The sequence below is a fragment of the Salmo trutta genome, chromosome 33 (genome assembly GCF_901001165.1).
Source record: "Salmo trutta chromosome 33, fSalTru1.1, whole genome shotgun sequence".
Taxonomy (NCBI): domain Eukaryota; kingdom Metazoa; phylum Chordata; class Actinopteri; order Salmoniformes; family Salmonidae; genus Salmo; species Salmo trutta.
This window is the reverse complement of record NC_042989.1, coordinates 41392465-41405530: the sequence shown is the minus strand read 5'-3', so window position 1 is coordinate 41405530 and position 13066 is coordinate 41392465. Positions and strand designations below refer to the sequence as shown.

Here is a 13066-nt window from a genome sequence, read left to right as displayed (position 1 = left end):
GTTCCGGGCCTAACTGTGTTGGCTGTTTTGTTCCAGGCCTAACTGTGTTGGGCTGTTTTGTTCCAGGCCTAACTGTGTTGGGCTGTTTTGTTCCGGGCCTAACTGTGTTGGCTGTGTTGTTCCGGGCCTAACTGTGTTGGCTGTGTTGTTCCGGGCCTAACTGTGTTGGCTGTGTTGTTCCAGGCCTAACTGTGCTGGCTGTGTTGTTCCAGGCCTAAATGTGCTGGGCTGTGTTGTTCCGGGTCTAACTGTGTTGGCAGTGTTGTTCCAGGCCTAACTGTGCTGGGCTGTGTTGTTCCAGGCCTAACTGTGCTGGGCTGTGTTGTTCCGGGCCTAACTGTAATGGGCTGTGTTGTTCCTGGCCTAACTGTGCTGAGCCGTGTTGTTCCGGGCCTAACTGTGTTGGCTGTGTTGTTCCGGGCCTAACTGTGTGGGCTGTGTTGTTCAAGGCCTAACTGTGTTGGCTGTGTTGTTCAAGGCCTAACTGTGTTGGCTGTGTTGTTCCGGGCCTAACTGTGTTGGCTGTGTTGTTCCGGGCCTAACTGTGCTGGGCTGTGTTGTTCCAGGCCTAACTGTGCTGGGCTGTGTTGTTCCGGGCCTAACTGTGCTGTGCTGTGTTGTTCCGGGCCTAACTGTGCTGGCTGTGTTGTTCCGGGCCTAACTGTGTTGGCTGTGTTGTTCCGGGCCTAACTGTGTTGGCTGTGTTGTTCCAGGCCTAACTGTGCTGGGCTGTGTTGTTCCGGGCCTAACTGTGTTGGCTGTGTTGTTCCAGGCCTAACTTTGTTGGCTGTGTTGTTCTGGGCCTAACTGTGCTGGTTGTGACAGTGCCTTTCCTCATTAAAATCGAATGTTAGTTGATTTGAATGTTAATAAAAGGCAGACTGAATACTGAACTTCCTGCTTTGTCTCCATGGGGACAGACAGTAGAGATAAATAGAGGACTCGTCTTTGTATCTGTGCCATTTATAGAGGCTGTGACAGCATGGGTAGCCATTGAGGCTATCTCCATTTTGAAGTAGTAAATGTTTTATTCATGATTGGCAGATCCCTCCCCCCGATGACCCGGTTGGACATGACTCCAACAGGGTCATCAGGAGAGATCAGCCAATGAAGTTGGAACTCTCACCCAGTTGACTTCATTAAAATGGTGGAAACCCTTAAACGTTCTGCCCATGCTAAAATGTCCTTTTGGCCATTAGAGTCATCTATCATTCTCTATGGGACAGACTCAAAATGGCTGCCAGACAAGTCTACCCATTATGGCATCATTGACATGAATGTGGATGTCCAGCCCATTCTACTCATTGTAATTCTGTGGTGTTTCCCCGGCAGTGGCTGATAGGAGACAGGGAGACCCATTGTGGGATCATCTGTTCCAGGACACAGGGCAAGCCGGTGTGTGGCTCTGATGGACGGAGCTACGATACCGGCTGTGACCTGCAGAGGGCGCGCTGCAAGGACCGATCTCTGACGCTGGCACACCGCGGACGATGTCGAGGTGAGGCTGAGACCCACACATACATTGTGTAGGAGCGCTATACACACACACACACACACGCACAAGCACACACAGACGCATACACGCGCACACACACTCACACGCATACACACACACACACACACAAGCTCAAACACACACAGACGCATACACGCGCACACACACACACACACACACACACACACACACACACACATACACACACACACACATACATACACACACACACACACATGCACAAGCTCAAACACACAAACACACACACACACACACATACACATTGTGGCTGGTCTTTGGTGTTTCAGGTAAAAACTCGGTGAGGATTGACCAGCTTCCAGTAGTTCCTGCTCCAACATCAGTCTCAGAAGGGAAGAACCTGGAACTGGAAGGTCTGTCTGTCTGTCTGTCTGTCTGTCTGTCTGTCTGTCTGTCTGTCTGTCTGTCTGTCTGTCTGTCTGTCTGTCTGTCTGTCTGTCTGTCTGTCTGTCGTAATATTTCTGTCTTTGGGGGCGCTGGTCAGAAGAAGGGCACTATATAGGGAATAGGGTGGCATTTCAGTCACATCCACAACGTGGACAGAGCTGTTGTACTCAAGCCCAGGCCAGGTCCATGTGATCTGCTTTTGATTTGCTCATTCTGAAATCCTACGGGAGGGCTGTGATTGGTTAAAGACCTTTTATATGTATAAAATGTTCAATTTCTTCTAAAGTAACAGGGCCCCACTCTGCTACCTAGCCTTCTAAAGTAACAGACCCCACTCTGCTACCTAGCCTTCTAAAGTAACAGGGCCCCACTCTGCTACCTAGCCTTCTAAAGTAACAGACCCCACTCTGCTACCTAGCCTTCTAAAGTAACAGACCCCACTCTGCTACCTAGCCTTCTAAAGTAACAGACCCCACTCTGCTACCTAGCCTTCTAAAGTAACAGACCCCACTCTGCTACCTAGCCTTCTAAAGTAACAGACCCCACTCTGCTACCTAGCCTTCTAAAGTAACAGACCCCACTCTGCTACCTAGCCTTCTAAAGTAACAGACCCCACTCTGCTACCTAGCCTTCTAAAGTAACAGACCCCACTCTGCTACCTAGCCTTCTAAAGTAACAGACCCCACTCTGCTACCTAGCCTTCTAAAGTAACAGGGCCCCACTCTGCTACCTAGCCTTCTAAAGTAACAGGGCCCCACTCTGCTACCTAGCCTTCTAAAGTAACAGACCCCACTCTGCTACCTAGCCTTCTAAAGTAACAGGGCCCACTCTGCTACCTAGCCTTCTAAAGTAACAGACCCCACTCTGCTACCTAGCCTTCTAAAGTAACAGGGCCCCACTCTGCTACCTAGCCTTCTAAAGTAACAGACCCCACTCTGCTACCTAGCCTTCTAAAGTAACAGACCCCACTCTGCTACCTAGCCTTCTAAAGTAACAGGGCCCCACTCTGCTACCTAGCCTTCTAAAGTAACAGACCCCACTCTGCTACCTAGCCTTCTAAAGTAACAGACCCCACTCTGCTACCTAGCCTTCTAAAGTAACAGACCCCACTCTGCTACCTAGCCTTCTAAAGTAACAGGGCCCCACTCTGCTACCTAGCCTTCTAAAGTAACAGACCCCACTCTGCTACCTAGCCTTCTAAAGTAACAGACCCCACTCTGCTACCTAGCCTTCTAAAGTAACAGGGCCCCACTCTGCTACCTAGCCTTCTAAAGTAACAGACCCCACTCTGCTACCTAGCCTTCTAAAGTAACAGGGCCCCACTCTGCTACCTAGCCTTCTAAAGTAACAGAGCCCACTCTGCTACCTAGCCTTCTAAAGTAACAGACCCCACTCTGCTACCTAGCCTTCTAAAGTAACAGACCCCACTCTGCTACCTAGCCTTCTAAAGTAACAGGGCCCCACTCTGCTACCTAGCCTTCTAAAGTAACAGACCCCACTCTGCTACCTAGCCTTCTAAAGTAACAGGGCCCCACTCTGCTACCTAGCCTTCTAAAGTAACAGACCCCACTCTGCTACCTAGCCTTCTAAAGTAACAGACCCCACTCTGCTACCTAGCCTTCTAAAGTAACAGACCCCACTCTGCTACCTAGCCTTCTAAAGTAACAGGGCCCCACTCTGCTACCTAGCCTTCTAAAGTATCAGGGCCCCACTCTGCTACCTAGCCTTCTAAAGTAACAGACCCCACTCTGCTACCTAGCCTTCTAAAGTAACAGACCCCACTCTGCTACCTAGCCTTCTAAAGTAACAGACCCCACTCTGCTACCTAGCCTTCTAAAGTAACAGACCCCACTCTGCTACCTAGCCTTCTAAAGTAACAGACCCCACTCTGCTACCTAGCCTTCTAAAGTAACAGACCCCACTCTGCTACCTAGCCTTCTAAAGTAACAGACCCCACTCTGCTACCTAGCCTTCTAAAGTAACAGGGCCCCACTCTGCTACCTAGCCTTCTAAAGTAACAGGGCCCCACTCTGCTACCTAGCCTTCTAAAGTAACAGACCCCACTCTGCTACCTGGCCTTCTAAAGTAACAGACCCCACTCTGCTACCTAGCCTTCTAAAGTAACAGACCCCACTCTGCTACCTAGCCTTCTAAAGTAACAGGGCCCCACTCTGCTACCTAGCCTTCTAAAGTAACAGACCCCACTCTGCTACCTAGCCTTCTAAAGTAACAGACCCCACTCTGCTACCTAGCCTTCTAAAGTAACAGACCCCACTCTGCTACCTAGCCTTCTAAAGTAACAGGGCCCCACTCTGCTACCTAGCCTTCTAAAGTAACAGGGCCCCACTCTGCTACCTAGCCTTCTAAAGTAACAGACCCCACTCTGCTACCTGGCCTTCTAAAGTAACAGGGCCCCACTCTGCTACCTAGCCTTCTAAAGTAACAGACCCCACTCTGCTACCTAGCCTTCTAAAGTAACAGACCCCACTCTGCTACCTAGCCTTCTAAAGTAACAGACCCCACTCTGCTACCTAGCCTTCTAAAGTAACAGACCCCACTCTGCTACCTAGCCTTCTAAAGTAACAGACCCCACTCTGCTACCTAGCCTTCTAAAGTAACAGACCCCACTCTGCTACCTAGCCTTCTAAAGTAACAGACCCCACTCTGCTACCTAGCCTTCTAAAGTAACAGGGCCCACTCTGCTACCTAGCCTTCTAAAGTAACAGACCCCACTCTGCTACCTAGCCTTCTAAAGTAACAGACCCCACTCTGCTACCTAGCCTTCTAAAGTAACAGGGCCCCACTCTGCTACCTAGCCTTCTAAAGTAACAGGGCCCCACTCTGCTACCTAGCCTTCTAAAGTAACAGGGCCCCACTCTGCTACCTAGCCTTCTAAAGTAACAGACCCCACTCTGCTACCTAGCCTTCTAAAGTAACAGAGCCCTTTTCCAATCATAATGTGGGGTTGAAATAATGAAAAACTATCTACCAAATCTATCCATTTTAAAATGTTAATTACTTCTCCTTGTCATTATCATTCACCTGATGTAAAACAAGACAGGAATTGTTTTACTAACGTATGATGGGGGTTCCTGGGTTGCCGGTTTGCAATGGGAGGGGGGTCCCTGGACTATCAAAATATATATTTTAAATGTTGTTAATATTAAGAAAAAATCATGAGATATACTCCATATTTTAGAGAGCACTATAAAGAGTCTAACGACTCTAAGATGTAGTCTGCACCATTTACAGTTCACAGATCATATGGTCTAATGACTCTTAGATGTAGTCTGCACCATGTACAGTTCACAGATCATATGGTCTAATGACTCTTAGATGTAGTCTGCACCATGTACAGTTCACAGATCATATGGTCTAATGACTCTTAGATGTAGTCTGCACCATGTACAGTTCACAGATCATATGGTCTAATGACTCTTAGATGTAGTCTGCACCATGTACAGTTCACAGATCATATGGTCTAATGACTCTAAGTGAAGTTTGTTATGTCACTTTTCACATAAAATCTGTGATACCAAAAAATATATATTTTTATGTTTTTAAGCGTCTGAAATGTACTGTCAAATTAAGTGTTGAGATTTCAGTATAAATTAGTATAAATTAGGTGCACAGAGAGTGTGTGTTGCTAGCAGAGGTGAGCCAGCGGGTTGGGATGTTGTTTCAGTTAATACAAGTTCAGCCCTCGGATGTTTGTTTTAGCCAGTTTGTTACAGCAGAATAATAATCCTGCAGCCACAGGAAACTATTATGTGGATTATAATTCATTTACATTATTTTGTATGGGTTGATACATCTTTCTTTAGGGGAAATCAAGTCTAACATTTCAAAGTGGATATAAAACAACTTTAGAAGCATTTTTAAAACTCAAATACAATACACATTTTAAAAATTCACAGCAACAAATGACTGATCAAATTAAGGTTCTACCTCTGTATACCTGTTGTGCATGCTGGGACAGTGAATGCAGGTATCCCTGTCCTCTGGTTGTGCATGCTGGTACAGTGAATGCAGGTATCCCTGTCCTCTGGTTGTGCATTCTGGGAGAGTGTATGCAGGTATCCCTGTCCTCTGGTTGTGCATGCTGGGACAGTGAATGCAGGGCAGGTGTACCTGTAGTTCAGTGGAGGCTTATAATAATCAAATCAAATGTATTTATAAAGCCCTTCTTACATCAGCTGATATCTCAAAGTGCTGTACAGAAACCCAGCCTAAAACCCCAAACAGCAAGCAATGCAGGTGTAGAAGCACGGTGGCTAGGAAAAACTCCCTAGAAAGGCCAAAACCTAGGAAGAAACCTAGAGAGGAACCAGGCTATGAGGGGTGGCCAGTCCTCTTCTGGCTGTGCCGGGTGGAGATTATAACAGAACATGGCCAAGATGTTCAAATGTTCATAGATGACCAGCAGGGTCAAATAATAATATTCACAGTAGTTGTCGAGGGTGCAACAAGTCAGCACCTCAAGAGTAAATGTCAGTTGGCTTTTCATAGCCGATCATTCAGAGTATCTCTACCGCTCCTGCTGTCTCTAGAGAGTTGAAAACAGCAGGTCTGGGACAGGTAGCACGTCCGGTGAACAGGTCAGGGTTCCATAGCCGCATAATGGCTGGAACGTAGCAAATCAAACACCTGCTCCGCTCCAGTCTTTACCACGAGCCCATCCTCCCCAATTAAGGAGCCACCAACCTCCTGTGCTGTAGTTTTGAATGCTGGTGACAGTGAATGAATGCAGGTACAGTATAGCTGTCCTTGTGGTTGTATTTCAGATGGAGGCCAGTCTAAGTGCAGGGTGGAGAGGAATCAGGCTCTGGAGCTGGCTAAGAGACCTCTGGAGTCCATCTTCATCCCAGAATGCAATGAGGATGGAACCTTCGCCCAGGTCTGTTTCTCTTAGGAGTCTTCATCTCTGGGAGCCAATTAAAAAAAAAACGGAAACTTTCCAGGAAGTCAGAAATCCCGGTTGGAGGAATAATAGTAGACTTTCTCTGCTTTTCTTTGAAAAACCTGGACGTTTTGGGACACCATTGTCATCATGAACCCTCCAGTATACATGTACCTGTTTCCCACCTGTCTCTGTCCTGTCCTTTCTGCTCTCTGCAGGTGCAGTGTCACACTCTGACAGGATACTGCTGGTGTGTCACCACCGACGGCAAACCAGTCAGCGGTTCCTCCGTGCACAACAGGACCCCTGTGTGTTCAGGTACTGTTAGAGATTAGAGACAGGGCTGGGCGTTCAGGTACCGTTACATTTTAGAGACAGGGCTGGGTGTTCAGGTACCGTTAGAGATTAGAGACAGGGCTGGGTGTTCAGGTACCGTTAGAGATTAGAGACAGGGCTGGGTGTTCAGGTACCGTTAGAGATTAGAGACAGGGCTGGGTGTTCATGTACCATTAGAGACAGGGCTGGGTGTTCAGCTACCGTTAGAGATTAGAGACAGGGCTGGGTGTTCAGGTACCTTTAGAGATTAGAGACAGGGCTGGGCGTTCAGGTACCGTTAGAGATTAGAGACAGGTCTGGGTGTTCAGGTACCGTTAGAGATTAGAGACAGGGCTGGGTGTTCAGGTACTGTTAGAGATTAGAGACAGGGCTGGGTGTTCAGGTACCGTTAGAGATTAGAGACAGGGCTGGGTGTTCAGGTACCGTTAGAGATTAGAGACAGGTCTGGGTGTTCAGGTACCGTTAGAGATTAGAGACAGGGCTGGGTGTTCAGGTACTGTTAGAGATTAGAGACAGGGCTGGGTGTTCAGGTACCGTTAGAGATTAGAGACAGGAGTACTGCTCACTTGGTAGAGCTTTTCTACAGGACACAACTAAAGTGTATAGGTGCTATGCCAGAGTGAGATGGATGGTCAGTATCTGAGTCTGAGTGACTATAGTTGGTAGATGGGATTACTTCTACAGTGAGAGAGGGGTAGTGCTAGGTGGGCTATGGTTTTAGGATCAGGATCGTTAAAGCCATGTGTATGACCTGCCACTCACTGTTGGGAGAGCTGTGCCAGGCTACTGTCCTGCATGGCACTGTTGGGAGAGCTGTGCCAGACTACTGTCCTGCATGGTAGGGTATATACAGTTGAAGTCGGAAGTTTACATACACTTAGGTTGGAGTCATTAAAACTCGTTTTTCAAACACTCCACAAATTTCTTCTTAACAAACTATAGTTTGGGCAAGTCGGTTAGGACATCTACTTTGTGCATGACACAAATCATTTTTCCAACAGTTGTTAAAAGACAGATTATTTCACTTATAATTCACTGCATCACAATTCCAGTGGGTCAGAAGTTTACATACACTAAGTTGACTGTGCCTTTAAACAGCTTGGAAAATTCGAGAAAATGATGTCATGGCTTTAGAAGCTTCTGATAGGCTGATTGACATCATTTGAGTCAATTGGAGGTGTACCTGTGTATGTATTTCAAGGCCTACCTTCAAACTCAGTGCCCCTTTGCTTGACATCATGGGAAAATCAAAAAAAATCAGCCCAAAAAATTGTAGACCTCCACAAGTCTGGTTCATCCTTGGGAGCAAATTCCAAACACCTGAAGGTACAACGCTCATCTATACAAACAGTATTACGCAAGTATAAACACCATGGGACCACGCAGCCGTCATACCGCTCAGGAAGGAGACGCGTTCTGTCTCCTAGAGATGAACGTACTTTGATGCAAAAAGTGCAAATCAATCCCAGAACAACAGCAAAGGACCTTGTGAAGATGCTGGAGGAAACAGGTACAAAAGTATCTATATCCACAGTAAAACGAGTCCTATATCGACATAACCTGAAAGGCCGCTCAGCAAGGAAGAAGCCACTGCTCCAAAACCGCCATAAAAAAGCCAGACTATAGTTTGCAATTGCAAATGGGGACAAAGTTTGTACTTTTTGGAGAAATGTCCTCTGGTCTGATGAAACAAAAATATAACTGTTTGGCCATAATGACCATCGTTATGTTTGGAAGAAAAAAGGGGAGGTTTGCAAGCCGAAGAACACCATCCCAACAGGGAAGCACGGTGGTGGCAGTATCATGTTGTGGCGGTGCTTTGCTGCAGGAGGGACAGGTGCACTTTACAAAATACATGGCATCATGAGGGAGGACAATTATGTGGATATATTGAAGCAACATCTCAAGACATCAGTCAGGAAGTTACGCTTGGTCGCAAACGGGTCTTCCAAATGAACAATGACCCCAAGCATACTTCCAAAGTTGTGGCAAAATGGCTTAAGGACAACAACGTCAAGGTATTGGAGTGGCCATCACAAAGACCTGTCCTCAATATGATAGAAGATTTGTGGGCAGAACTGAAAAAGCGTGTGCGAGCAAGGAGGCCTACAAACCTGACTCAGTTACACCAGCTCTGTCAGGAGAAATGGGCCAAAATTCACCCAACTTATTGTGGGAAGCTTGTGAAAGGCTACCCGAAACGTTTGACCCAAGTTAAACAATTTAAAGGCAATGCTACCAAATACTAATTGAGTGTATGTAAACTTCTGACCCACTGGGAATGTGATGAAAGAAATAAAAGCTGAAATAAATCATTCTCTCTACTATTATTCTGACATTTCACATTCTTAAAATAAAGTGGTGATCCTAACTGTCCTAAGACAGGGAATTTTTACGAGGATTAAATGTCAGGAATTGTGAAAAACGGTGTTTAAATTTATTTGGCTAAGATGTATGTAAACTTCCGACTTCAACTGTACACACATGTTTGCTATCGTAGTCGTAAGGTGACTAGAGGGGCATAGTGAACTCAACCCAGAAGGTCCAGCTCTGGGGATGGGGTCAGAGTTTCCAGCTGCCATCTCAGGACTAACCGTGTCCTTGCTCTCCTCTCTCCTCACTCCTTTGTCTCCTCATTCCTATCCTCTCCTCGCTCTCCTTACCCCTCTCCTCTCTCTCCTCATTCCTGTCCTCTCCTCTCTCTCCTCACTCCTCTCCTATCTCTCCTCTCCTCTCTCCTCATTACTGTCCTCTCCTATCTCTCCTCACCCCTCTCCTCTCTCCTCATTCCTGTCCTCTCTCTCTCCTCACTCCTCTCCTATCTCTCCTCTCCTCTCTCCTCATTCCTGTCCTCTCCTCTCTCTCCTCACCCCTCTCCTCTCTCCTCATTCCTGTCCTCTCCTCTCTCTCCTCACTCCTCTCCTATCTCTCCTCACCCCTCTCCTCTCTCCTCACTCCTCTCCTATCTCTCCTTACCCCTCTCCTCTCTCCTCATTCCTGTCCTCTCTCTCCTCACTCCTCTCCTATCTCTCCTCACCCCTCTCCTCTCTCCTCATTCCTGTCCGCTCCTCTCTCTCCTCACCCCTCTCCTCTCTCTCCTCACCCCTCTCCTCTACTGTTTCTTAATTTTTCCACAGTCAGAAAGCCTCTCTCTCTAAAGCCCTCCTCTCACCCCCTTGATCAGTTCTTAGGCAGGCAGTTAGGCCAGGGACAAAGAGATACAGCTATGCTGGAACTGGAAGGGAACACTTTCTGATAATGACTGTTATTTTCCCACTGAGAGAAAGAGATCATTCTCTGAGCTTAGTATGGCTAGTGCCAGATAGGTGCTGCTGAGCTAACACAGGTGGTCTACATTTAGGAGGAGAAAGGGATCACATGCTTACCTCTGGCTACTGAGACAAGAACCAGCACCCCTGTCTCTATTCTCTTTGATTCACCTGCTCCACATTCTACACCACGCCCTCTTCCTGCCCATTCCTCCAATCAGCATCCTCCTCTCCCATTCTTCCAATCAGCATCAACAACAATTCCAATCCAGCACGGAAACATGTCCAGTCATGGCCAAGAACAAATCATTTGGTATTTTGGGAATGCATTTACTGCAATGTACGATATGATAAAACCACTAAGATCTCACAATCTTTTGTCCTGCATAAGGTCCAATATCTTCATTATTGTTTCTTGCAAATGTATTTATTTCACTCTGTGTGCCTGTGTTAGAAATGAGCACGGTTATCCGGATATCCGAACCAACGTTAGTATTCGATTACTTGAGTGGTACATTGTTTTTTAGATTTTATTTCTTAACAAAGGCCTATTTTGACATAGAAAAAAATCTTTGTTATACTCTAAATTAAATTAGATTATCCTTGTGACATTGTTATACCATAATAAAAGAACAACATTTTTGCATGTAGTTTTTTTATAACTGTGCGTTCAGCTACTGCTGCACATTTAAACCCTCCAGTCTGCCCTGACGTCGCTATGCTATGCTATTATCTGCACTTCAAATAGCATTAACACGTCCGCCCCTAACAGTTTCCACAAGACCTGACACAGATCAATGCAAAACACACACCAAATAAACTTTTTTTAATAAAATAATCATTTCTATATCATGGCAAAAATCAGACTTCTGTTTCACTGTTGTTTTTAGCGAAAAACTACAGGAGATGTCAGCTGTTTACCTCTGTCATGTGCATTTGCGTCATTCTGATTGTTCAAGACTCAAGAGCGTTAGATTTTGAATTTTTTTATTAGAATATAAACTATCCGGATATCTGGGAAAAAATGTAATAATATTTTGGGAATAGTGAAATAATGTGGAATCCCAAGTATGTGTGTCAAGTCTACAGACAGACATGAGGCATCACATCTCCCAGTAACACTAAAGCTGGTCACGGTTGGGATCAATTACATTTCTCAGGTTGGCATTTATTGTCGTGAATCTTGCCATGTAGGCAGTTCTGCACTGGTCATTAGCTGGTACTGCAACAAAGTCACGAAATCTGATTTTAAATCTAACCGTTTTGTCAAGATTCATGGCAATAAATGTCACCCTGCTTCCATTTCAGTTAGAAATTATATTTCAAATTCAACTGAATTTCCAATCTCAATTACAGTGCCTTCCAAAATTATACATTTTTTCCCCCTCACCCATCTACACACAATACCTCATAATGATAAAGTGAAAACATGTTTTTAGACATTTTTGCAAATGTGTTGAAAATGAAATACAGAAATACCTAATTTACATACAGTAACAGTCAAGAGTGTGGACACAGAGTCCACACAAAGGTGTGTCCAAACTTTTGACTGGTACTGTAAGTATTCACTCCCCTGAGTCAATACTTTGTAAAATCACCTTTGGTAGCGATTATAGCAGTGAGTCTTTCTGGGTAAGTCTCGTTAGATCTTTCTACACCTGGATTGTGAAACATTTGCCAATTATTCTTTAAAACATTCTTCAAGCTCTGTCAAATTGGTTGTTGGTCATTGTTAAATAGCCATTTTCAGGTCTTGCTGTAGATTTAAGTCAAAACTGTAACTCGGCTACTCAGGAACATTCACTGTCTTCTTGGTAACCAACTCTAGTGTAGATTTGGCTTTGTGTTTTAGGTTTTTGTCCTGCTGAAAGGTGAATTAATCTCCCAGTGTGTGGAAAGCAGACTGAACCCGGTTTCCCTCTAGGATTTTGCCTGTGCTTAGCTCCATTCTGTTTCTTTTTTATCCTGAAAAACTCCCAAGTCCTTAATAGTTCCAAGGATACCCATAACATGATGCAGCCACCACTTCGCTTGAAAATATGGAGAGTGGTACTCAGTAATGTGCTGTATTGGATTTGCCCCAAACATTAGACTTCGTATTCGGGACAAAAAAGTTAATTGTTTTGCCTTGTTTTTTTTGCAGTATTACTTTAGTAATTTGTGGTTAAACAGGATTTGGAAAATATTCACATGACTTGGACTCACAAATTTGAAAATAAAATAACTTGAGTCTTGACTTGGACTTGGAGCCTCAAAACTCGGGACTCGACTTTGATTTGAGACAGATGACTTGAATTTATCTGGCCATGTTTTCTAATGTTTTGTCACTCATTTTGTGACAGAGACTACGTGGATTACTCTACACGCAGCCATAGACAGTAGCCGCAGCATCACCCTTGTGAAAAAAAACCATCCAAGTTTCAACAGATTGGCTAGTGAAATGCACACTCAGCATTCTGATTGGACCAGCAAACTGTCAATCAACACAGGTTGTGTGAGCTAGCAAACAGATTGCTGATTTGCTGTACAGCTATAGGATCGGGTGCAGCGCAAACGTGAAAATATAGGAATGAATTATTACTGTGGCGAAGGCGCACGTCTCCCCACAGAGAGTCTCGAACGTCTCTCCAATCCCGCCAA

General features: G+C 45.4%; 1 protein-coding gene across 9 annotated transcripts in view; it reads left to right on the top strand.

Annotated features, from left to right (window-relative positions):
- Positions 1 to 13066, top strand: part of smoc1 (SPARC related modular calcium binding 1) — a 159935-nt gene that overhangs the window by 42977 nt on the left and 103892 nt on the right. For 7 of the 9 annotated variants that reach the window (XM_029730985.1, XM_029730986.1, XM_029730984.1 and 4 more), the window contains exons 2-5: positions 1333 to 1498; positions 1804 to 1887; positions 6706 to 6818; positions 7040 to 7139. In XM_029730985.1, coding sequence (XP_029586845.1) covers positions 1333 to 1498; positions 1804 to 1887; positions 6706 to 6818; positions 7040 to 7139 — 463 coding nt within the window. The remainder of the gene's footprint in view (positions 1 to 1332; positions 1499 to 1803; positions 1888 to 6705; positions 6819 to 7039; positions 7140 to 13066) is intronic. The other 2 variants (XM_029730989.1, XM_029730991.1) reach the window with 1 other exon arrangement.